This window comes from Anomaloglossus baeobatrachus, chromosome 2 (assembly GCF_048569485.1).
Source record: "Anomaloglossus baeobatrachus isolate aAnoBae1 chromosome 2, aAnoBae1.hap1, whole genome shotgun sequence".
NCBI classification, from domain to species: Eukaryota; Metazoa; Chordata; class Amphibia; order Anura; family Aromobatidae; genus Anomaloglossus; species Anomaloglossus baeobatrachus.
This window is the reverse complement of record NC_134354.1, coordinates 652,500,111-652,527,622: the sequence shown is the minus strand read 5'-3', so window position 1 is coordinate 652,527,622 and position 27,512 is coordinate 652,500,111. Positions and strand designations below refer to the sequence as shown.

The following is a 27,512-nucleotide window of genomic DNA, read 5'->3' as shown; positions in this document are numbered from 1 at the left end:
GCTACTCACCTCAGTTGCTGCTTGGAGGTGACCGGAGTGGCGGTGTCTTCTGCAGCTCCTGTCACCTTCATGCTGGAAGCGACGCTGGAGGTCCGTGGATTACGCCGGATATGGAGGGCTTTTTGGGGCTTATTAAATTGGTAATGAGGGAATGTGTTTGTGTTTTTTATTTCTAATAAAGGATTTTTCATGTGTGTGTGTTTATTTACTGTAACTTACAGATTAATCATGGAGGGTGTCTCATAGACGCCTGACATGATTAATCTAGGATTTAGTGGCAGCTATGGGCTGCCATTAACTCCTTATTACCCCGATTTGCCAACGCACCAGGGTAAATCGGGAAGAGCCGGGTACAGTCCCAGAACTGTCGCATATAATGTATGCGGCAATTCTGGGCGGCTGCTGGCTGATATTGTTAGGCTGGGGGGCTCCCCATAACGTGGAGCTCCCCATCCTGAGAATACCAGCCTTCAGCCGTATGGCTTTATCTTGAAAATTAAAGGGTTAAAAAAAAATATTATACACATATTTGGTATTGCCGCATTCAGAAATGCCCGATCTATAAAAATATATAAATCAGTAAACCTAATTGGTAAACGGCGTTGCAGCAAAAAAATTTCACCGCCAGAATTACATTTTTTGGTTGCCGCAAATTGCAACAGGCGATGAAAACATAGCATATGCACACAAATTATACCGTTAGAAACGTCAGCTTGGGATGCAAAAAATAAGCCGTCACTGAGCCCCATATCCCGAAAAATTAGAGCGCTACGGGTTTTGGAAAATGGCGCCACTTTTTTGGACAAACGTCTGAATTTTTTTATCCCCTTAGTTAGATAAAAGTGAAGCTATACATGTTTGGTGTCTACGAACTCGTACCGACCTGAGGCATCACACCCACACATCAGTTTTACAATATGGTGTACACGGTGAATAAAATATCCTAAAAACAATGATGCAATAAAAAAAATTTCAATTTTTCTGCACTTGGAATTTTTTTGCCGTTTTCCAGTACACTATATGGTAAAACTCATGGTTTCATTTAAAAATAAAACTCATCCCACAAGAAAAAGCCCTCATATGGCAAGATTGATGGAAAAATAAAAAAGTTACGGCTCTCGGAAGAAGGGGAGGAAAAAAAAAAAAAAACAGTGAAAAAAATGGAAAATCGTCCGTGGGTTAAAAATAGATCAATAAACATAACATAATAGAAACAAAAATAAATTAAAAGATATATATTTTTCCTATCCGATCATGTTATGTTAATTCATCTATTTTTAATGAACTAATAAAGATATTTTTAACTTCGAGACAAAAGAACATCATCTGCTTCCCTTTGCTGGAGTTTCTCTCATTTTTGTGGATTATCTGAGACTGCAGAGTGGACGGTAACCTAGGCAACGAGCTGTAAACGATAGAATTAAGAATCTCTTCATTCTTGAGAGGTAAATTGAAAGTTATTTGTTTTTACAGCCACTTGACAATTTTAATCATTTAAAGAATAAAGATCCTTTTCAGTTTATTTATTTATTTTATAAATGAATAGTAAATGTAAAAATAAGAAACTTTGTAATATATCTTACTAGAGAAATCTGCTTCTTTCTCCTCCTAAACTGATCAATCATTCTCAACATTTTCAAATCACAGGTAAAATGTGTCTTCAGTGAATACGGATTTTCCAATTACTGACAGTTTGTGCTCATAAAGTTCCATGGAGAATTGTACCTGTAATTTCAGGAGAACCTATAGCAGAATGCCTGTGTCTGGCTCCTCTCCATAGAAGTTTGAATGCACCAACTGTCATGTCCCATCTTAGTGATATGAAAATCGGTCCTCGCTGAACCCAGATTTTACCCAATGACAGTGAAGGATGAGTACTGGAGGACAAAGAAGATTTCTCGGATAAAATATATTACAAAGTTGCTTATTTTCCTGTGTACCTTTGATTTATGAAAAAAAAAAAAAGTAAAATAAGGGTTGCGCTTTAAGAACTTCAGACAACCCCTTTAGTCCTGGCATCATGGGTTTTTCTTTACTCTGAACAATACCTACCTGGGACACCAGGTGGCGCTTTCATGTATTTGCCATTGAAGTGAGAAATTACAGCTTCACATTTCTCTGTAGACTCCATCCTGCAAATAACAAACACCATTTTAAGCTCTTTAACTGAGTAAACAGACCTGAGTTTGAGATTAAAGGAACTTTGTATTATCATATTTCCCCAGGACTGATACAAATAGATTTTTTTGAGTAAAAAGTTTGCTCTCCACCTTGCAAAACCGACCCCTCGGCTTGTCCCGTTAGCATCCCTCAGGATACGAGTGGATATGACCTGCCCAAAAGGCTTCAGCAGTGATTCCAGCTCCTGCTCATCCATGCTGACTGGTAAGTTGGAGATGTACAGGTTGGTTGGATCTTGTTCCTGTTGCTGTAAATGGAGAAGAGACGTTACAGTAAGGAACAGGAATAAAATGATACCAGCACAAATCAGAAGCAGGAAGCATTTAATACATACATAATAAAAACAAGTGCACTAATCATGAACAATACAGGGCACAGACCGGTACAGGAGGAGAGAGGACCCTGCCCAGAGGGCTCACAGTCTACAAGGGATGGGTGAGGATACAGTAGAGATGGTCATGGAGCAGTATAGTGGAGTGACGGGGATGGGTGAGGATACAGTAGAGAGGGTCGTGGAGCAGTATAGTGGAGTGACGGGGATGGGTGAGGATACAGTAGAGAGGGTCGTGGAGCAGTATAGTGGAGTGACGGGGATGGGCGAGGATACAGTAGAGAGGGTCGTGGAGCAGTATAGTGGAGTGACGGGGATGGGTGAGGATACAGTAGAGAGGGTCGTGGAGCAGTATAGTGGAGTGACGGGGATGGGTGAGGATACAGTAGGTGAGGGTAGAGCTGGTTGTGCAGCGGTATAGTGGACTGAGGGTTACTGCAAGTTGTAGGCTTGTCGGATGAGGTAGGTCTTCAGGTTCCTTTTGAAGATTTCCACAGTAGGTTAGAGTCTGATGTGTTGGGGTAGTAAGTTCTTAGAGTATGGGGGAGGCACGGGAGAAATCTTGTATGCGATTGTGGGAAGAGGAGATAAAGGGGGAGTAGAGAAGAAGGTCTTGTGAGGATCAGATGATGCACGCAGGTAGGTACCGGAAGGCTAGGTCACAGTTGTATGGACGAGACAGGTTGTGGATGGCTTGGTAAGGAATGGATAGGGTCTTAAAATGGAGTCTTTGGGCAATGGGAAGCCAGTGAAGGGATTGGCAGAGAGGAGAGGCCAAGAAATAGTGGGATGAGAGGTGGATTCATTGGGTGGCAGAGTTTAGGATAGCTTGGAGAGGTGCAAGAGTTTTAGAAGGGAGGCCATAAAGCAGGAGGTTGTAGTAGTCAAGGCAGGAGATGATGAGGGCATGCACAAGTGTTTTTGGATCATCTCGGTTAAGGAATGTATAGATCCGGGAAATATTTTTGAGTTGGAGTCGGCATGAGGTCGAAAAGGCTTGGATATGTGGCTCGAAGGACAGAGTAGAGTCAAGGGTTACCCCAAGGTAGTTATAGTTACCTTCGGTTTCATTATTACTAGTTCAGTTTCAATATTAACCCCCTATCTACAGACAAGGGAATCAAAATGTTACTGGTTCCGCCACATTTATATCTTTGGTCGTATTTTGATAGCTACTGATTATCTAGACCACCATAAGGTAGTTGTCACCCAAAAACCATCAACAGTCAACTATCTCCTCCCATCTCCCTATAAAGAATGAAAGCATTCAGTTATTTCAATGAAAAGGGAAGACCAGCGATATCCACATACTTCGGGTAAAAGCTAAACTGCCCAAACGACAATGCATGGATCATTTCAAAGGGAATCTGTCATCAGGTTTTTGCTATTTAATTGAGAGCACCATAATGTAGTGACGGAGATCCTGATTACAGGGGTATGTCACTTATTAGACTGAGTGATGTAGTTTCAATACAATCAGTGTTTTATCAGTTGGAGATTATCACTACAGGACTTAGGGTACCTTCACACTTAGCGATGCAGCAGCAATCCGACCAGCGATCTGACCTGGTCAGGATCGCTGCTGCATCGCTACATGGTCGCTGGTGAGCTGTCAAACAGGCAGATCTCACCAGCGACCAGTGAACAGCCCCCAGCCAGCAGCGACGTGCAAGCGACGCTGCGCTTGCACGGAGCCGCCGTCTGGAAGCTGCGGAGACTGGTAACTAAGGTAAACATCGGGTATGGTTACCCGATGTTTACATTAGTTACCAGTGTGAGCAGGGAGCAGGGAGCCGCGCACACTGAGCGCTGGCTCCTTGCTCTCCTAGCTACAGTACACATCGGGTTAATTAACCCGATGTGTAATGCAGCTACATGTGCAGAGAGCAGGGAGCCGCGCACACTGCTTAGCGCTGGCTCCTTGCTCTCCTAGCTGCTGTACACATCGGGTTAATTAACCCGATGTGTACAGCAGCTACATGTGCAGAGAGCCGGAGCCGGCAGCACAGGCAGCGTGAGAGCTGCAGAGGCTGGTAACTAAGGTAAATATCGGGTAACCACCTTGGTTACCCGATGTTTATCTTGGATACAGCTTACCTCAGCTGTCAGACGCCGGCTCCTGCTCCCTGCTCGCTTCATTTGTCGCTCTCTTGCTGTCACACACAGCGATCTGTGTGTCACAGCAGGAGAGCGGCTTTGAAGAAAACGAACCAGGGCTGTGTGTAACGAGCAGCGATCTCGCAGCAGGGGCCAGATCGCTGCTCATTGTCACACACAGCGAGATCGCTAATGAGGTCACTGCTGCGTCACAAAAAGCGTGACTCAGCAGCGATCTCGGCAGCGAGCTCGCTGTGTGTGAAGCACCCCTAAATGTCTTATGCAAGGCAGTCAGGCTAATCTGTATAACTCTACCCCTGCTACTGATTAGCAGCTCCCTGACTATGTATGGCTATGTGCACACACTGCGTTTTTTTGAAGCTGCGTTTTTGTGGTTTTTTAGCGCTAAAAACGCACAGAAACGCAGCGTCTTTAAAAATGCATGAAGAAACGCATGTGTTTTGGTGCATTTTTGGCTGCGTTTTGCTGCGTTTTTGCTCACTGCGTTTTTTTCAGTGAACATTGCCATTAAAGATTGTTAAAAAAAACAAACCAGGACTGTATGCTTGAGGGAGAGTCAGGGGGAGCAGACCTACAAGGCTCAGCATACTCCATCCACTAGTGGATGCAGGAGAGCAGACAGCAGCTGCAGAACTACAAGGCTCAGCATCCTCCTTCCAGGACTGTATGCAGGATTTCTTTGCCTCCCCAAATAAAAAAAAAAAAAAGACGTTGGCTTCACCATATTTTTGTATGCTAGCCAGGTACAGCAGGCAGGTACGGGCTGCCCCCAACCCCCAGCTGCCTATTTGTACCCGGCTGGGAACCAAAAATATAGGGAAGCCCTTTTTTATTTCATGAATTTCATGAAATAATTAAAAAAAAATGACGTGGGCTTCGTCCAATTTTTGAGTCCAGCCAGGTACAACTAGGCAGCTGGGGATTGGAATCCACAGTGCAGGGTTCCCATCTTTCTGGGCACCCCCGCTGCGAATTGCAGTCCGCAGCCACCCCAGAAAATGGCGCTTTCATAGAAGCGCCATCTTCTGGTGCTGTTTTCAACTCTTCCAGCTGCCCTGGTGACGGGTGGCTCGCTGGGTAATAATGGGGTTAGGGCTAGCTGTATATTATCAGCTGGCCCTAAGCCCGAAATTCATGGTGTTACGCCAATATTAGACATGGCCACCTTGAATTTCTAGTAAAGATAAAAAAAAACACAACACACAGAAAAATATTTTTATTAGAAATAAAACACAACACAATTAGTGACTCCATCTTTATTGAAATAAAGAACCCCCCTCCGCAGTAATCCTGGGTCAAGGGTCCGCGCCGTCCAATCCGGATCCAATATCATCTGATCGGTTTGCTGGAAGGCAAAGCGATCAGATGATGTGTCAACTTCTAGGATGTGAATCACATCACACATCAGCTGATTGTATAAAAGCAGTTTATACAATCAGATGATGCATCAGTGCAAAAAAAAATACTCACTTATGTGCTGATTACCGGCAGCTCCTGGAGCGGAGTTTGATCCCGTGCGATCGCAGCAGGAGCTGCCGGTAATCAGGGATGAAGTCTCCTCACGGCATCCGCTGACAGGTTAAGCCGGCCGGGCGCCGGCGTCACCGCGAGACTTACGATCAGCTGATGCGTCAGGTGACTGCATCAGGTGATCCATCGCCAGGTCCTGCAGCTATCGGAGGTGTCCCGGACGTCTGCACACAGCCGGAGCGGCGGTACCGGGAGAGGAGCTGGGAGTGGGCATGGCACCGGGAGTCTGCAGACAGGTGAGTATGACATTTTTTTTTCTACTATTCACTTTTGTTTTCGCAGCTGTTTCCACCTCCCGCCCAGACATGGCGCCGCACGGGACCAGACATGCACAGGACTGGAGGTGGATGCAGTGGTGACGGTACCGGGAGGATTCACACTTCTGTATTTACTGACAGAAAGAATCCTCTTCCTGTACATGTCACTTTACTGCCCACCCCTTGCGTTTATAGCTGCGTTTTTAGTCATAGAAACGCACTAAAACGCAGCTATATTTGCAATTTGCTGTTTTCATTGCGTTTTTGAACATCTCATTGCACTCAATGGGTGGAAAACGCAGTGAAAAACGCAAAAATAATTGACATGCTGCGTTTTTGTGGTCATCTCAAAAACGCAGCTTAAAAAAACGCTCTGTGCAGACAGCAAAAATGAAAACTCATAGACTTTGCTGGGGAAGCAAAGTCATGCAGTTTTCTGAGCAAAAACGCACCCGAAAAACGCACAAAAAAGCAGCGAAAAACGCACTGTGTGAACTTACCCTATAATGTACATGGGAAGCTGCCAATCAGAAATGTGGGTGGGGTTATACACAACTCAGCATTCCAAACTCTACAGAGAAAACAGGGATTCTATCAAAGCTGTACCAAGCAGTCCATTAAGTGTTACATCACTGGAATCAGGCTCTCTGCCCATAGATCATGTTGCTCTTAGATTCCATAGCAAAAACCTGGTTACAGATGCCCTTTAAAATTTAAGAGGTATGGTTCCTCAATTTCCACACCATCACATGTGAGGGGACAGTCCAGAAACCCTATAAGACTATCATTGGATTGTACCACCTTTAAAGGGGTATTCCTCTGTCAGTATGTGATGGTATACTGCTAGGATATGCAATCTTTTCATGATCACTAAAGATGTAATCTCTGGAAACACCTCTAATCCAAAGAATTGTGCCTTCTTCACAGTTTTCCCTCTTCAGTTTGGCCTCCTTCACATGAATGGTGCCGCATTGCGTCAGGCGGCCAGCAGCGCCCTTCTGCGGAGGGAAAACCACAAAGACCATTCAGCGTTGAATCTTTGCTTCTGCACCTTCATTCTCATGATCTTTGAGGTTCCCAGGTTAGATGTCCTCAGTCATTACTAGATGATGGCATAACCTAACAATATGCAATGCATTACTGAAAAGGCAACCAAGAAGGATTTATTCTTCTGTAAGTCACAAAGAGTAGAGTGGACTATTCATTGCGTCTAGTGACAGTAAATAGGATGTCTCCTGAATCTTTATCAGGATGTTGCAGGAGTAATGGTGAGCGATAGCAGAGTGCAATGTGGGCGCTATACAGATTGTAGATATTGGAAGAGGCGCTGTGAATGCTGGCAGGTAAAAGGCGGTTCACAGGACTCCTGTCAGTGGCCATGGACTACTAACAAGGTCGCTGGTCATGGCTCCTGAACAGCTCTATTATCTATCCTTCCATCCGTATACAGTGTTATCAGAGAGCGCTGGCTGCCCCTGACAGTCTCCCTTGGTGCAGACACCTGGGGTTATCACACTTGCTCCAAGAACAGCACCTCCTTCTCCAAAGCTCCATATTGTATATCTTATAGGTAATGTACACCATGAAGAACATACCTCTATAGTTTAGAGAAGCCTGACCCACAAAGATCAGCTGATCACAAACGCTACTGTTATTAGGGAAGGTGGTCGTCTTCACAAAAACAACCCCTTTAAGAAACCCAGATAGTATACCATCACCGAAGGAGAGCTTGCACGTCTTCTCTCAAAAGCGCACCTCACCACCTGCGCACTTGACCCCATGCCATCCCACCTCCTCCCCAACCTCACCACCATCCTTATTCCAGCCTTAATCCATCTCTTCAACCTATCTTTAACAACTGGTACCTTCCCCTCTGCCTTTAAACATGCAACAGTCACACCTATCCTAAAGAAACCTTCCCTCGATCCAACCTCTACTACCAGCCTTCGCCCCATATCACTACTCCCACTTGCCTCAAAACTCCTGGAACAGCATGTCCATGCTGAACTTTCCTCCCACCTCTCCTCTAACTCTCTCTTTGACAACCTACAGTCCGGCTTCCGTCCACATCATTCTACCGAAACTGCCCTGACTAAAATTACGAATGACTTACTTACTGCCAAAGCTAACAAGCACTTCTCTATACTCCTACTTCTAGACCTGTCCTCAGCCTTCGATACCGTTGACCACTCCCTTCTATTACAGACCCTCTCTTCCCTTGGTGTCAGAGATCTTGCCCTCTCTTGGATCTCTTCATACCTTTCAAATCGCACTTTCAGTGTCTCCCACTCTCACACAACCTCTTCATCCCGCCATCTCTCTGTTGGCGTCCCTCAAGGCTCTGTCCTAGGACCCTTACTTTTTTCTATCTACACATTTGGCCTGGGACAACTCATAAAGTCCCATAGCTTCCAATACCACCTATATGCCAACGACACCCAGATCTACCTCTCTGGCCCAGATGCCACATCTCTGCTGTCCAAAATCCCGAAATGTCTATCTGCTATATCCTCCTTCTCCTCTCGCTTCCTAAAGCTCAATGTGGCCAAAACTGAACTAATCATCTTTCCTCCGTCTCACCTACACTCTCCACCTGATCTATCTATTACAATAAATAACACCATGCTCTCGCCAGTACCCAAAGTTCGCTGCCTCGGAGTGACCTTTGACTCTGCCTTATCCTTCATACCACACATCCAATCCCTCACCACCTCCTGCCGTCTTCAACTCAAAAATATTTCCAGAATCCGCCCTTTCCTCAATTCGCAAGCTACTAAAATGCTAGTGCATGCCCTCATAATCTCCCGCCTCGACTACTGTAACATCCTCCTCTGTGGCCTCCCTGCTAACACGCTCGCCCCTCTCCAGTCCATCCTTAACTCTGCTGCCCGACTGATCGACCTCTCTCTTCAAAACCACCCCGCTTCTCCCCTCTGCATGTCCCTCCACTGGCTCCCAATCTTCCACCATATCCAATTCAAACTACTAACACTGACCTACAAAGCTGTGCATAATCTCTCTCCTCCGTATATCTCCGAACTAATCTCCCACTACACTCCAACACGTCACCTCCGGTCCTCCCAAGATCTCCTTCTCTCCTTCTCTCTCATTCGCTCTTCATGCAACCGTCTCCAAGACTTCTCCCGAGCATCCCCAGTCTCCTGGAACTCGCTGCCTCAACACGTCAGACTATCCCCTACCCTTGCAAACTTCAAACGGAACCTGAAAACCCCCCTGTTCAGAAATGCCTATGATCTACAATGAACTTACTGCCGCCTGACCACCGTGCGGAGCTGTCGCCCGACCACCGTGCGGAGCTGCCGCCCGACCACCGTGCGGAGCTGCCGCCCGACCACCGTGCGGCGCTGCCGCCCAATCTACACTCCACCTACTGTCTCCTTCCCATAATCCTATAGAATGTAAGCCCACAAGGGCAGGGCCCTCTTCCCTCTGTACTAGTCTGTCTACTGTAACTTATATATGTATTCTGTATGTAACCCCTTCTCATGTACAGCACCATGGAATTAATGGTGCTCTATAAATAAATAATAATAATAATAAATATTTTCTAACAAGCTGGGGAAATAGGATGTTTCTATGTTTACAATGCATACAGATATACTTTAAACTTCTCGCAGACGAAACTTTAATGTAAAAGGACTGATTTCTGCCGGATCTGCTTTTTTAACATGGGAGTCTATGGAGAACGGATCAGTTAACGGATTGCAATTCAGCCATTTGTACTTGTATTTGTAACTTTTGTATTTGTTTTCTTAACGAATCCATTACAAATGGACGATAAATAGTAATCCTGTAACGTATCCGTTGACCATAGACTCCACATGTTAAAAACGGATCGGGCCGACATCCGTTATTTAACATCGGACAAAAAAGTTGTGTTTGCACAACTTTTTTGCAAACAGATCTCTAACGGATCTGTGATAACGTATGATTATAGGATATATGAACCCAACCTCATGGGAGGACTCACCTTTGCCATTTGAGCTTGCACTCCAGTGGCCTTCAGGGCAGTGACAGCCTTTTGGGCAGCCCCAGGACTATCAAAATCCACAAACCCATACCCTGTAAATAAGAAGAGAATGGCTGTAAATATATATTTTCATTGAAATCCACATGGTTTGGTGTCTGGTGTCCTCCTGTCTTCGGTATTAGACAATAGCGCAATGGGATCTTTATTCACATGAAATAAATTCGACCTTATCGACATCTGTAGGAGGAACACCATGGGGCAGTGCTCTCTGAAGGGGGACTAGGTGTTATCATTAATGCACTTTCAGTTTAAATATCCTAATAATACAAGAAGTGTGACAAGTGTTGTAGTGGCTGAGATGTATCGCAGATAACTACGTGTTAAGAGTTACATGGCTGGCACCATCCAGAGCTGCGATGCTGCTGTTGCAGAAGGAGCCCAGTTGTATGTACTGCCAGCTCCTGCTCAGGACGGCACGGGAACAGCTCCGTTGCCCACTCTGTCCTTGTGCCATACATGTACTCTGTGGTGCAGTAGGCAATACTTCACCATGACATGTATATACGGCAGAATGTTTATAAGCATGAAAGGGAACCTGCCACCAAATTTTCGCAATGTAAAATATGGCCACCATCTTTATGGCAGCTTATACAGCATTCTATTAAGCTGCATGTGTGTATGCCCCCAACCCCCATTGCATAGCACAAAAAAGACCTTTTATTATACCCACAGATGGTGCAGTCCAATCCGATGGTCGTCTTTGCATTTGGGCCGGCACTTACTGTCTTACCACAATTGCCGTCCCCCCCCCTTCTTCATGGGAATGACGCGTCCTATGTCATCCACACAGTGTCATCCAATTGCACGCTCGTGCATGCGCACTTCTCTCTGCCCTGCTGAGGGCAGAGCACAGTACTGTAATACACATGTGCCAGGAAAGGTCAAATAAGACCGTTGACCTAGAAGCCGGCACATGCGCACTACTGTGCTTTACTCTGCCCTCAGCAGATTAGAGTGTACGCCTGCATAGGAGCGTGATTGGGAAACAGTGTGTGGATGATGTAGGATGCGTCATTCACATGAAGAAGGGAAGGAAGATGACGATCGTAGTAGGAGACAAGGCACCGGATCAAGACCAAAGACGCCCACTGGACCGGACTGCAGCATCTGTGGATATAATAAAAGAGGTTTTTGAGCTATGCAAAGGTGATTAGGGAGATACATACTTCTTATTAGAATGCTGTAAGATGGTGGCCGTAATAACAGCTTATCCACAGGATCAAAAAATTCCTATCTCGTAAATGGTACATTGCACCAAGGCAGTAATTAAAGCGCGTTCAGGGTTTGCATTCGCACCCAAACCCTAAAGCCTGAAGGGATTAAAGGTCTCTTTGGACCATATGACAAGACCAATACCATCAAAGACCACATGAGAGTTGGGAGCCCTTTTAGATTCTTTTGGATTGGCGCAAAGGAGCATGAATTTATGACACTATAATGCACTTTAAGTGGTGTGTCCTCGGCAACTTAATGGTCACAATGTGATTACACTGTAGGCTGTAGCATTGTCATACAGCAATTTTTGGCTGACATAGTGCATTACATCCAAAGTTGCCATTTTGTCCCAGTCTTGTTTGTATTTCAGCTTGCACAGAAGGGAACACAACAGGGGAACTGGTAGAAAAAAGTACCGTAAGTACTAGTCTATACCCACTGTGCAGTAGACTACCTTTGGGGCCCTCATACAGTTGGGGGCTACCGTGAAGGCCATTGTCCAATGTGGGGTCTACTGTGGGGATCATTAAACATTGTGTCAGCTACTGCGGTGGCTATTATACAGTGTGGGTGCCATTATATAGTTTGTGGACCATTGTTTTGGGGGAACTGTGGGCCTATCATATTGTGTATAGGGGAGGTGTAGGGGCATCATACTGTGTGTATGGGGAAAGCTGTACATGGATGGACTCATGGGATATTATCAAATGTTAAGTAGGCACTTAAGAACCATTATTGTTAGAGGGGTACTAAGGGTATTGTGACCATCAAAGGTGCATATGAGGCATTATTACGTTCTAGGAGCTCAATGTGGACACTTTTCTCGGGCACTTGCACAGGACATTAAAAGGGGTTCCAGCGATGTTGGAGATTACGCTGATGAGGCCCACATGACATTGTTATGATACACGAGCCCCATGACCAATTGTCGCCGAGGTCCTTCTTCCCACCTTTGGATGCTGAAGTAATTAACAGCAAGTGAGTGGCAGCCGCAGCGCTCACTTTCTGTTAACTACTTAACCATACAAAGGTGAGGCGAAGGAAGCCAGAGCTGATTGGGAGCGGGGCTCGTGTGTCATAACAATGTCACGTGGGTCATGGTACGAGAGTTCCGATATTACCGGAGGTGAGTGTAGGGTTTGTTATTTTTATGGGATCGCACATACGGAATGAGAAGGGGTTTTCCTAGTAGTGGACAACCCCTTTAATATTTTCTAGGGGGTAATTTTAACATCTTCAGACACAAAGGGGGCATTATTATCAATTAAGGGACACAGTGGTGGCATTATTATCTGGGGCAGTCAGAGGAGTACTAGTTTTGTACCTCACAGCAGGTGCAGTAACATGGACACATACGGCAACAGCGGTTCAGCGACAGCAGGATGAGGAGTTTGTGCAGGTTGGGAATAGATGGGGATGGTGCTGGAAATGTGAAGTCAAATGTGTCTTTGTTGTAATCTATATAGACAAGTCATGACTGGAAGTTGTCACGTCGGTCTGGGCCAGACGGAAAAGACAGCAAAAGTGAACGATGTCCCCAGGAAGAACGTCAGCTGTAAGCCACCATCTATAGCGGTACTGTAATCTCTTGTATGTTCTGCAGGACTGGTATCTACCACTAAATGATCACCATATAGCGGTAATATCGGTGTTGGCCTTTGTGTAGAGATTTATTTCCAGTATAAGCCCGGTCATCTGCTGAGGTTCCCCTATACCCACTATTAGGCTGCGCCAACGAAGTCGTTACCTGGTTAGGGGCGCACTCAGATGTTTTGCTTCCCCCTGAGCTGAACCCCTAGCTACACCTCTCTGATGTTCTGTGCTCACTATGACTTGTACTATTGATAGCTCTCTGTGACTAGCTCTGTAACAGGACACTGTGCCAACTCTGAAAAGGTGGCTGACTCAGGCGTTGGTGGTCTTAAAAATGATGACTGTTCTGTCTGGGGATAATGTCTGTGTCGTAGGGTTACCATACCTGCAGTTATGATACTACAGCATTACGTAAAAAGACCCACATTTACGATTATAAACTCGTCTTTATCTTGTGTATATCTCTGTGCCGCTCGGCTCAGCTCCTGACTACTCCTCTCACACTAGAAATTCTTGGAATGTAAAGAATCTGCTATTACATGTGCCTGCCCCATGACCTGATAACAAGAGACCTTCTTGGAATTACTGAGGCAAATCTCTAGATAACAGGTTCCTGACCTTCAGAATGTGAATCCTTTCATTATCCATTCTGGACATCATTTTTCTCAGATCCGGAGCATTTGACCATTATTAAATAGAGTCATGCACTAGAAAATATCACAGCTGTTTTCGTAATGTTATAGTTTTTACAATCCGGATATCCATTGGAAAATTAACAAAAGTACAAATAATAAAGGAAAATCTGAAAATACGTATTTTGCATAATTAAATAATTACTGGGAAATTGTCCTTCACCTGTGTTCAAGGCAGCTAAGTCCTAATGCACACAGCCGTATAGTGCTCTGTTGCGTACGGCGCAGTAATCTGGCACCCATAGGCGCCTTACTACATGACGGTGAATTTGCGTTTGGTTAAAATAACATTTCCGTAGAAGAAAAGATATGAAAAAGCAAATAGTACTCACCTTTACATTTGTTGGTTGTTTTATCCAAAATAGCTTTCGTAGAGACAATTTTTCCATATCTAAAAGAAACATATTGAGATATGCTTAGCTGATTGTAAAATATATTGTTTTTATCTACATTGTAAACAATAAATGTGTGAAAAAGGCCCCCTTCTATGTCAGACTAAAGGGGGCTTTAAACGCAACGACATCGCTAACGAGATGTCGTTGGGGTCACGTAATTCGTGACGTACATCCGGCCTCGTTAGCGACGTCTTTGCGTGTCAAACACACGAACGACCGTTAACGATCAAAATTACTCACCTAATCGTTGATACGTCATTCTACTCCCAAATGTCGTTGCTGTTGCAGGACGCAGGTAGTTCGTCGTTCCTGCGGCAGCACACATCGCTATGTGTGACACTGCAGGAACGAGGAACATCACCTTACCTGCGGCCGCCCGCAATGAGGAAGGAAGAAGGTGGGCGGGATGTTCGGCCTGCTCACCTCCGCCCCTCCGCTTCTATTGGGTGGCCGCTTAGTGACGCCGCTGTGACGCCGTACGAACCGCCCCCTTAGAAAGGAGGCGGTTTGCCGGCCACAGCGATGTCGCTAGGCAGGTAAGTATGTGTGACGGGTCCTAGCAATGTTGTGCGCCACGGGCAGCGATTTGCCCGTGATGCACAACTGACGGGGGCGGGTGCTTTCACCAGCGACATCGCTAGCGATGTTGCTGCGTGTAAAGAAGCCTTTAGAGTTTTTCATTTTAATTTAATTGTTTTAATTTTTATTTCAGAAATTAATAGCATATGTGAAAATAAACAACTTTGTAATATATCTTATCAGACAAATGTGCGTCGTTCCCAGGCTGGGCTGACCTTTTTCTCTCAATTCTCATTTAAAATCTGTATTCAGTGAAGACAGATTTTCTCATCAATAAAATAATAAATAAACGTTGCTGAGCATTAGATTCTGTGGAGAAAGGAGGGGTGATAAAGATGGGGCAGCTAGTTAGACACAGATATCCTGCTGCAAGTTCACCTGACATGGCAGTTAAACTCCAAAATGTAAACTGTCTTTAAAGAGAACTTGCAGTAGAATGTCTGTATCTGTCTCCAGCTCCCCCTCCCCTCTCCATAGAACATTATGAGCCCCAACTGTCATTCTGATCTCAGCAATGCGTAAATCTGTGTTCACTGAATACAGATTTTATCTATAAATTAAAAATATTGAGAATGAATGATAAGTGCAGGAGTACAAAGAAGCAGACGTCTCTGTTAAGGTATAATACAATTTTTGTTTTATTTCTATGTGTACTATTGATTTTTAGAAATACAAAATAAAGCAGTGATACCCTTAAGTCAGTCAAAAACTCTTCAACAGTCAAATATGTACAGAGGGTCTTCCGACTCTTCCCCACAGATGATGTCCGGGGAAAGGAGGATTCAGCCTGTCGGATTTACAATGGCGGATCCTTTTGTTCTCCGGTAGATTTATTAGCGAGTGCTCCTGTGTTGGGGGAGTCGGGAGAGTTGTTGGCAGAACAAGCGTCTAGTACATACTGAATGCGGGAACACATTAAATGCAGGTACATACCGCATGCAGTGCTAATAAATTATGTGCTAATATTTCCCTTTTTAACCTTTATGGAATATCAGGCAGCCACTATGCAGAATACAACCCCACCCATCAGCACCCTAGGCTTCAGAGTAACTTCATTACATAAAACTATCCATTAACCTGCGTATGAGGAGCGCACAGGAACATGCACAAGTCAGCAAGATTCAGTTCACATTATAATGAACTCACATCTCTAAACAACAAATTACCAAGACATTGAATGAAGGCCAATATTAACCCATTCAGGGCCTTCTGCTTTGCCAAGTCTGTAAGCCCCAATCCTTTTGCCCCATTGAGGCATATGGCTATGATACAGGGAATACAGATGAGCGAACCTGAAAAGTAAAGTTCGGTGTTCATACCGAACATGGACTTTACAAAAAAAAACAATGTTTCAGTTTGGATGCTTTACGTATGAACACCACTCGCGCGAGCATCACTCTGCTCGGGTACACTTGGTGCTCGGCCAAGTGCGAACCACTTGAAGTGTTCGATCAGCTCGCACTGGGGGAGTAAAACATGCATGACTTATGTAGTGGGTCCACTCATCTCTAACAGGGAAGTCTTCTGCTTGAATGAAGACTTGCTTTGTAGGTATAGCTCCTGTTCTGACAGATTTGAGCTACTCTTTAATTGCATGGATGGCCACTAATCGGAGTAGTATATATTCGCTGCAGAGGCCCGGGGAAGGACATAGTAAAGTGGAAATATTTGTAATCAGGTCAGGTTTTATTTAATACAGGCTTTAAACTGGGCTTGGTAAGAGTAGTCAATTTCACCAAAAAGGTGCAGCACAAGAGAAGTCATGCAGACAAGACTGAAAGGATATAATAAAAGAGGATAAGAGCACAGGAGGCTTGATAAAGGTAGGAGAGGAGATGTATGATGGTCCGACATTGGCAAATGCTTTGTAGATGAAGTGTTTTAAATTTAATTCTGCAAGTTATAGATAACTAATACAATGAGCAACAAAGAGCAGAAGCATCAGTATAGCAGCTAGACAGTGAGATCAGTCAATCGGGCTCATGTTGGACTTAAGAAGAGCCAGCCTATTAAAGGGGTTGTCCATCTGTAATTTTTTAAATCAATAAATTTCATGTATATGCAAATTACAAAGTCAGATGTTCTCACCCACTGCTAATCCTGCAGCTGAACCCCGCAGCTGTCCCCGGGGTTTTGTTGAAATGGCTGCATCAGTGATGGCACTTTGGCATCATGTGACTGCTGCAGCCAATCACTGGGCTTAGCAGTGGTGCTGATATAATGTTACCACCGCTGCAGCCGTATCAACAATGACAGGTGGCAGCGTGGAGAGCCGCAGCTCCAAAATACATGAAAAAAAATAAAGACAAACATCCCCTTCAAGTAGAATTCAATGAGTGAGTACTTGTGAGTTATAGCAATCAAGCTGAGAAATGAAGAGGGGCTTGGAGTGGTTTGTTTCTGTGTTTCAACGTTAGTGGTGATCTATAGATGGATAATTTTTAGGTAACAATAGCCAAATTTTACAATTGCACAGAATCTAGGAAGAAAGGATACGTCTGAGAAAAGAATAATGATACTGAAAGTATAAGTATAATTCGGTGTCTTCTCCACGTGATCAGCTGTTATTGGGGGGAGAGCTCTGCCCGGCCACTATGTTCTGTTCAGAGCCGAATCCATTCAAGGGAAAAACTGTTACATGGCGACCATTGAAATGATTGGTTGAAGAATACATGGTCACATTGAGTCTGTCAGGGCCCCTGCTCTGGGTCATAAAGGGGCTTTAGTCATAAAAACCATAATGTCATTAGCTATAAGTAGATTACGTTGCTATAGAGTCGGGCACTTCTTTGGTTGAGTTATCACAAGAGCTCTATTTCTTTTCCCTGATTTTACTTAAAAAAATAACCCAGTACAATTACAGATAAACATTTTTTGACATAGTAGAGCCGTAGAGGCCAAGAAAATCGCTGGTGATCACAAGGTTTTCATTCAAGCAATGTTGGCTTACTGTAATTTGTATCTGTATTTTGTATGTGTCAGGGCAGTGAGGACTGGTAGGCCCAGGAGGTGGATCCACTGGACCATGCACCCCACCGGAGGGCAGGGTACACGGCAGCCGGAGCACTGGCGTGGCAGGGACAGGTATAACCAGGTCACCAGGGTCACGGAGTTCTTTAAGACGGTACAGAATGCTGGTACAGGTAACAGGACACGGTACACGGTACAAGGGGACCTGAGCACCTAGTTCACAAGACAAGGCTTCAAGACACGTTGATCAGGCCCCGCCCACATGGAAAGGCAAGTCTAATATACCCAGCACAGCCCTATGTCATTTCCTGCTTCAGGTGTGCTGGGCCTAAAAGACCAGGAGAGTGGGCGCGGCCTGGTCCTATGCAGAGGCATTAGTCAGAGTCAGATTCCTGAGACCAGGAACAGAACACAGGAGAGCACGAGCGGGAGCGGCAGCCATGAGCGGTGGACACGTGGACTGGATCAGTGGTTAAGGAGCAGTGCAATGACGGTGAGGCCGGATCAGTGGGTACGGAGCGGTGCCGGGATGGTGCGACCAGATCAGCGGGTAAGGAGCGGTGCCGAGGCATCGGGAGCGTGACAGTATGTAACCCCTCCTCATGTACAGCACCATGGAATCAATGGTGCTCTATAAGTAAATATCAGTTTTACAAACACAGAAACACATAAAACACTTCTCTAGGGTCGGATAACTCCAAACGAATCATATACCTCCCAACTGTGAAAGACAGGAATGAGGGACACATACTATGATGGGCATACTGCCCTGTAGGGACTTTTTTTTTAGATGAGCCACTTCTCTAATCTTGCCCTGTACTTTATATGTGCCCTCATAGAAATGCTGCTCCAAGTAATGCCCATTAGTGTTCCCACATAGTATGATACTGCTTTTATAGCTCCCCACAATACCCCACAAATACAGTATCATGTCCCCCACACACAGTGTAATGCCCCCGCAGTACATTTTCCAGTACATTCCTTCACACACAGTATGATGTCCCAACAGCCCCAAACAGACGACATTACCTCAAAGAAAGTATGGTGCCCCCGCTGTACATTCCCGTACACGTCAGTATGATGTATCTACAGTGACCACTCCAGAAACAGTATAATGTTCCCAGAACCCCACACACACTACAATCCCCACACACAGTATGGTGCCCCCCATAGTACATTCCCCCACATACAGTTTGATTCCCATACAGAACAGTATCCCACATTATATTGCCCCCACAGTCACCCTTGCAGAGTATGATGATCACACAGCCCCCACGTACAGTATGATACCCCCACAACACCCCCAAACAGTATACTTACACCACAGTCTCCCCACTTATAGTGTGATACCTCCAAAGCACCCACACACAATATGTTGCTATGAGGAATAATTTACTGTGGTGCATCATACTGTTTGTGGGGGCCCCATATATAGTATGATGTGCCCAAAGTGCATTCGTTCCCCCACATGTATGGTAGTATGATGTCAACACAATCCCCCACACAGCATGATTCCCCCACAATTAGCCTCCACACAGTTTTATACCACTCCCCCCATAGTGGCCACACAGTTTTATACCACTCCCCCATAGTGGCTTGCACAGCCACCCTACACAGAATGATGACCCCTATAAACACTATAATGTCCCCATAGTCCCAGGCACACAGTATAAAGTACTCCCAATTCCCCTTTTACATATGATGCCCCAACACTATGTTCCTCCATACACTGCATGATACTCCCACAGTACAGTCATGGCCAAACGTTTTCAGATTGACATCAATTTTGGTTTTCACAAAGTTTTTTGTTTCCATGTTTTTTGATCCTTTCAGCAGATGATTTTATGGTTAAGCAGAATTATAAACATTTCATAAGTTGATAAACTTTTATTGACAAATACATTAAGTTTATGCAAAGTCTCAAAATTTTCAGTGTTGACCCTTAGTTTTTAAGACTTCTTCCAAACATTCTTTTAGCCACAACTGAAAATTCCATAACGCACAGTATGATGCCCCCATAGCCATTCACACAGCACTGTGCCCCCACATTATATTCCTCCACACCCAGTGTGATATCCCTACAGCCCCCACACAGTGTGATGCACTCCACTTCCCCCCCCCCACACACACACATAGTATGTTGCCCCTCACATACACAGTATGAGGTTTCCAAAGTACGTACCCCCACACATGGTATGATGCCCCATAGTGAATTCCCCATAGTTCACCTCATACATAGTATGAGTCCCCCAAAGGCTCCCACACACAGTATTATACTCCCACAGTTAAGATTCACAATACTGTATGATGTCCCCACAGTCCTAAAACACATTTTGATGCCCCTACACTACAGTCCCTCCCACTCAGTATGATGCCTTCACACAAGTATCAAACCAGTCATTATATACATGCCAATTGGTCCTATGTTACCATTCCTTGCTCTCCAGTCTAGGCAGAACATGAAAACCTGACAAGACCTTCAGGTCATATGATCTTCTAAGGTCCTGTAAAGATCGTCAAGCTCTAGCTAGAAGAAATGGTGAAGAAAAGATCTGTCTGCTCCTTGTTTCAGAATTACATTCAGCTGAATCTGTGGTCCAGTTGAAGTCAAGACCCCGACCTCCCAGGGTAGTTCCCCAAATTTAGGATTGTTACCCTTGATCTAGAACAGTTTGGAGGCATTCACCTGTTATATACCTCAGATTCTTGCCACAATGATGACTCAAATAAGGTAGAATTACAGATAGGGTAACTGTAGCCAAAACTATATTTTAAGCATCTTTTTAGGCTCCCATATTTTTTTCAAATATTACCTTTTTTGGCCTATAAACTTAAATGTAAACTGGACCCTAATGAGTGTGTCTGACACCTCACCATATTTCTGCACCCAATGTATTATGTTATGTTTTTATTTTGGCTTTGTTCTCTGCTGGGAATTCAGCATTTTTTGCCATTTTGTAGTACCGTAGTGCATAGCTGAACGGCACTGCAAAGTCTTGAACATTAAATATCAACTATTCCCCTTTGGACAGACAAAATATTATGAAACGTGATAATCTTTTATTACAAGGCAGACATCTAGTGTCTATATTTACGCTATATATGCCTTGAAATAAAAAAATTTTTGAACCTCTTTGCTCCAAGCCTACCTCTACGAGACATCTGCCTCCTATTGCCTCATTAGACAAAGACATCTCAAACAGGGAGGAACAAATTACAGAACGGCGATTGATCAGGAACCAAGAATGAAAATATCTTAACGCTGTGAAGCAAAGTGCGAATCTTTCTGTTCACGCCTGCATTTTCCAATTCATCTCTGTTTGTTCTTACAGAGAAATGGAGACCATTTGGAAGACAGATCCTTTACATGATGGATGTAAATGACAGCGGAAAGACCCCATTGTGATGTCTGGTATTTTACCGAAACATGTTGCACTATTTTTTAGGGTAAAATGACAAATTAGGTAATTTTAAGAGGTTGGTCACTACTTTTACATTGATGGCATATCCTTAGGATAGGTCTTCAATGTCTCGCCGATCCGCTGTTGTTGGTGCCGGCAGCAGGAAATGTTCAGTTACGGGGCTGCCTCGTCAACTCATAGGAGTTGTGGCCGAGGACTGCACATTTGCCTCCTATTTAGATTACTAGGAGGCAGATGTGCAATACCTGGCCACGGCCACTGTCAGAAGATGGGGCACCTCTGGAAATGAGCATTTCTGGCCGCCTGCTGCCATCCCCGGCACCTGCAACAGCTGATCGGTGGGGTGCCGGATGTAGAACCCCAGCCAATCAGACATTGATGACCTATCCTAAGGATAGGCCATTGATGTAAAAGTAGTGGACAACCCCTTTAATGGATCAAACGATTCAACCATCAACATGCCAAAAGTATTGCAATGCGCAAGTAAAAGGGCAAAACCGCCAATATGTTAGCACGCTGTTTGGCAGAGTAAGTGATGCCACATTTCAAAATAATGGTTTGTCAAAATGGTGAAAATCGACTTGACCAGAGTAAAAAAACAGACATAACTGTTTTGTGGGGGTTTTTTTTATGGACACTCGATTTCCAGTAACATTTGGACATGTGGACAATAATGGCTACGTGTTGTATCTGGACAAACCATGTACATGAAAAAATAGAGTAAATGAGGCATAAAGATCTCTGTTGGTCAACATTTTCAATGAGTAAACACTCATCTGTGTAATACATAATTAGCATGGTCACAATACAAAAATACTAATGTAATAAGAGCAAAGGGGGAAATGACTAAATGTATATCTTCCAAAGGATAGAAAAAAGAAATTAGGACAAACAAACAATGAAAGTATACATCAATACAGGTGAATTTCTAATAGAACATGTTACTCTGATTATATTGGGTGGTGTTCTTATTTTACTCAGCATCTATTCAGTGAAATTAAGCTGCCCGTCAGTTGGTAATACCTCTGTGACCGGAGCTCCAGTTCAGTTCTCCAGCTGGTAATGCGGACCTCGTGTGCCCTCATGCCCTGGGCTGCTCAGTATTCTCACCATACTCAGATCTCAAAGAGAATAACCTGTCCTCATCATCTGCTTCTTTCTGTAATTATGTACTAACTAAACCTCATTACACACTTTTCTCTGTAATTATGTATTGTACTGACTAGTCCTTATCACCGTTTCTTTCTGAAATTATGTACTAAGTAGTCCTCATCACCCGCTTCTTTATAGAATTATGTACTGACTAGTCCTTATCACCCACTTCTTTCTGTAATTATGTACTGACTAGTCCTCATCACCTGCTTCATTCTGTAATTATGTAGTAACGAAACCTCATCATCCGCTTCTTTCTGTAATTATGTACTAAGTAGTCCTCATCACCAGCTTCTTTCTGTAATTATGTACTAAGTAGTCCTCATCACCAGCTTCTTTCCGTAATTATGTACTGACTAGTCCTTATCACCCACTTCTTTCTGTAACTATGTACTGACTAGTCCTCATCACCCGCTTCTTCCTGTAATTATGTACTGACTAGTCCTCATCACCTGCTTCTTCCTGTAATTATGTACTGACTAGTCCTCATCACCCGCTTCTTCCTGTAATTATGTACTGACTAGTCCTCATCACCCGCTTCTTCCTGTAATTATGTACTTATCACCCACTTATTTCTGTAATTATGTACTAACGAAACCTTATCACCCACTTCTTTCTGTAATTATGTACTAAGTAGTCTTCATCACCTGCTTCTTTCTGTAATTATGTACTGACTAGTCCTCATCACCCGCTTCTTTCTGTAATTATGTACTTAGTAGTTCTATTGACTATATTTCCTTCTGCATTATACTACACAATGCCTTTGTTTTACTGCTCCAATAAATTGGGCAAACACTGCAGAAAGGATCTTCACTATGTGCTTCATTTACCTGCTTTAACATGCTGATGAAGACGAACATCTCTTGGATTGATGACTAAGGTGGCCGAGCATACTCAGACAAGAATTATTTTATTTGCCCAACATTAGACCAACACATTAGATGAATGCTGGTGTGCCAGGGGGATACTTCTATAATTCATCCCTGATTTGGGTGATGAGAGCAAAGTCTATACTGACTTTTTCCATCAAAGGCCCAATAACATGGTGACGACTATTATGATCTACAAATCTTTACTCAGCAGAAATCTCTCCAGAAAGCCATAATTTACAAGAACTCTTCATTTACCAAAGGTCTTAACGAAGAGATGTCATTGATTACCTCTAAGCTGCATTAACTTTGGATTAGTCCTTGGAAGACCCAAATGTGTATTATGTGCGGCCTTATATATCCCTGATTTGCTGAATGTGAAATCAGGAAGTGTTGCCTTTTATTTGTCTTTTCCTTCCTCTGGTGAGACAGTTACCCATACGGCTAAGAATAGCCTTGGTTGACAGCGTTGCTTCCCAGCCATCTCCCTCTTCCTATTCCTGCCTCTTTCACTCCACTCCCTCATATGACAGATAACATTTTTCTCTTGACCCCAAGTTGTTTAACCCTCTCTCGTGCAGGAGATCCATACATCTGTGCATATTCCAGGGGTTTTTTTGGTTTTTACTACCCAGCAGCGAAAGGATTAACTTTAGTCTTTCCCTTCCTACAGTTACCATCCCCCACCTCCTCCCAACCATTTACTGACACCAGACAGGAAATAACTGAGCTGGGCAGATTCTGTTACAAGTAGAACTCTACAGCAATGAGCCTGTACCTGCTATACTGTAATTGGATGTCTAGCCGCAGATTGTAAGTTCTTCAGGAGAGTTTCTATGATAATGTAATGCACCCTGACAGCTTTTCTAATTCTGCAAGTTGCAGCATTCGTCTTCTTTTGTTGCCAGGTAAAATGTAATACTAGAAACAGATAATAGTAGTCAAATACAACTACCGATGATTCATAAAAAGTTATCTCCTACGAATATCGATTTACATATCTACTTGAAATGTAAAATAACTTAGCAAATACATTGCAGTGCCCATTTTGTACAGATGTAGACTCCAGAGCGGAATTCCGAATTCTAGAAAGACAATATGCTTGCAATCTGAAATATTCCAAACTACCTATCTAAACTTACATATGAGTGGGAGATTAGGTTTTTCTACTTGAGAACAAGAACAGGTATATATTGCCTGTGCAGCTGCACAGAACGTCACGAAGAAGAGAAGTGCACATGCAGACTGGCATGCAGAATGGAGCAGAGTGATGATGATGATGAGGACAGAATTTTTTTTCTCAGTGGGAGGTGTCTCTGATTTGCAGAGGACAAAAGAAAGCTAAGGCTAGTTTCACACTTGCGTTGGACGGGATCCGTAGCATTGCGTTGTGTGACGCATGTAACGGATGCGTTGCATATAGTGGCACAACACATGCTACAAGCCTACAACCTACAATAGCCCTCAGTCCAGGACACCACTGCGCAACCAGCTCTGTCCTCACCTATTGTACCATCACCCATTCCCTGTAGACTGTGAGCCCTCGCGGGCAGGGTCCTCTCTCCTCCTATACCAGTCTGTCTTGTACTGTTAATGATTGTTGTACGTATACCCTCTTTCACTTGTAAAGCGCCATGGAATAAATGGCGCTATAATAATAAATAATAATAATAATAATACAGATCGTACAAAATAACGCAATCCGTTGTAGTTTTTTTTCCTTGTCTTTACACATCTGGGCATGCGCAGTTGTGTAAAGACAGCTGCGTTAACGGAATCCGCCAAATGACACATTCTAATAGAATCCGCCACCATAGGCGTCCATTATAAAAACAACGGACGCCTAACGGATTCCTGCAGGTTGCGTTTTTTTGACACTCCGCCAAGCTCAGAAAAACGTTACATGCTGCGTTCCATCCGCCCAACGCAGCGTCAAAATAACGATGCTGCGTCGTCCAGCGGATGCAACGCAGACACTTGCGTTACAGTGCGTCGTCCATACAAGTCTATGGAGAATAGCGCAGTGCGTTAACGGACTGCGCTATTCTCCATAGTGACGGAATGTGCTGAACGCAAGTGTGAAACTAGCCTAACTAGGATCACACTGCATTCATACCCACTGTAGGGTGCATGCACTCCAAAATAGAAATGATCAAAACTTCTGAAATTTATTTTACCAGGTTTGCCAAAATTTGATTTACAAACCAGAGAAGATCACACACCCAGGACTGTATACAACCCCTTTCAAGCACTTTAACACAAACACAAAATTATTAATTTCAAAATAAATGGTAACAAGTGGTAACCAACAATCCACTTAAGAACACCTCTCACTGACATACTTTTTATTTATACTTTAGCATATATATATATATATATATATATATATATATATATATATATATATATATAGTGAAGGCACAGGGGCCAACAAGTGCTAAGCATCTCTGGGAACTCCTTCAAGACTGTTGGAAAACCATTTCCGGTGACTACCTCTTGAAGCTCATCACGAGAATGCCAAGAGTGTGCAAAGCAGTAATCAAAGCAAAGGGTAGCTACTTTGAAGAACCTAGAATATAAATAAAAAAAAAAAAATCAAATCTTTATTTTTATATAGCGCTAACATATTCCGCAGCGCTTTACATACATCAGGAACACTGTCCCCATTGGGGCTCACAATCTAAAGTCCCTATCTATAGGTCCTTGGAGTGTGGGAGGAAACCGGAGTGTGGCTGAAAACCCACGCAAACACGGGGAGAACATACAAACTCCTTGCAGATAGTGTCCTTGGTGGGATTTGAACCCAGGACCCCAGCGCTGCAAGACTGAGCCACCGTGGCGCCCTATCTATTTTCAGTTGTTTCACACTTTTTTGTTAAGTATTTCATTACACATGTGTTAATTCATAGTTTTGAAGTTTTGATGCCTTCAATGTGAATCTACAATTTTCAGAGTCATGAAAATAAAGAAAACTCTTTGAATGAGGTGTGTCCAAACTTTTGGTCTATATATATATATATATTACAGTACAAACATGCTTCCCTTTAGTACTTTATGAGGCAGACCATTTTGTTCACAACACTGATTCAAAATGATGGTGTCGCTGACAGAGGTAACGTCCACCTGCCAGTCAAGGCATGTGATATATATTCCATAATGCCCTCTACATCTTCGCAAAATATGCTTTATTGGGGCAATGGAAGCATATTATAGCCTGTGTTTGATAGTACTACTGCATGAATGGTGTCCCGGTGTGGGAGGGGATAGCACAAGACCGGGGCTCTCAGGCTAGTGGGGCCCTAGCTGTCCCTGATCCCAGAGATACAGCTGAAGGTAACAATGTCTGGGCACCTTCCTACCCCTACTACTGACCAACCCTGATCTAATACCCCCTCCTTCCCTACCCCAGGGGGGAACCGGGAGAGGAGCGTGTAAACACCAACAGTGACAGACAAACAATGAAAACCAAAAATATATCACACAGCATGCTCACACAGAGGAATCAGACAACAAGTGATAAGGAGGAAACCTGAAGCAGTGAGTTAATAGCCAGATAACAAGAGGTAATCCACAGCACACCAAGCAACATGCAGTAAATCACTATACTGAAAAACAACAGCACACGGACCGGTGTAGCAGAAAGCTATAGTCGGCGTGGGAAGATAAATTCCTCCATCTTAAAAGGGCGGGGAGTATCTATGATATGTCTCCCGCAACATGTGACCCAAAAGGTAACCAGCAGGTTAGCAGAAATTAACTCCTGCTAGTCCGATTACTAATGAGCACATAGCTGGGCGAAGCCCGAGTCTGCCTGTGCAACTAAGAAGCACTAGAGAAAGTATAGTGAGGAGTGTCAGTCTGTGGTTTGATGCCATTTTGATACTCGGCGAATTTTGAGCAGCACCGCATGACGTACGGCTGGTGCTAGTAATTGTGCCAGTAGTACTCTTCCACATTCTTGCTAAGGTATGTTTTTATTCTTATATCCTACCACATCCATTGGCATTTTTTCTTTTACCACAAAGATTGTACAACACTATAATTAACTTTTGACAATCCTTTCAGTCTTAATTATTCAACCCTTGCCAAAAAGGACGTTACAAGAAATGCTAGGTACACATACAGAAAGCAAAATGTGGCAGCGAGCTGTAGGACAG

At 43.9% G+C, this 27,512-nt stretch overlaps 1 protein-coding gene across 3 annotated transcripts in view; it reads right to left on the bottom strand.

The window, feature by feature from the left end:
- RBMS2 (RNA binding motif single stranded interacting protein 2) overlaps positions 1-27,512 on the bottom strand; it is a 206,091-nt gene that overhangs the window by 32,124 nt on the left and 146,455 nt on the right. For all 3 annotated transcript variants that reach the window (XM_075334443.1, XM_075334441.1, XM_075334442.1), the window contains exons 3-6: positions 14,301-14,359; positions 10,409-10,500; positions 2,271-2,428; positions 2,053-2,132 (exon numbers count right to left, since the gene is read on the bottom strand). In XM_075334443.1, the coding sequence (XP_075190558.1) occupies positions 2,053-2,132; positions 2,271-2,428; positions 10,409-10,500; positions 14,301-14,359 (389 nt within the window). The remainder of the gene's footprint in view (positions 1-2,052; positions 2,133-2,270; positions 2,429-10,408; positions 10,501-14,300; positions 14,360-27,512) is intronic.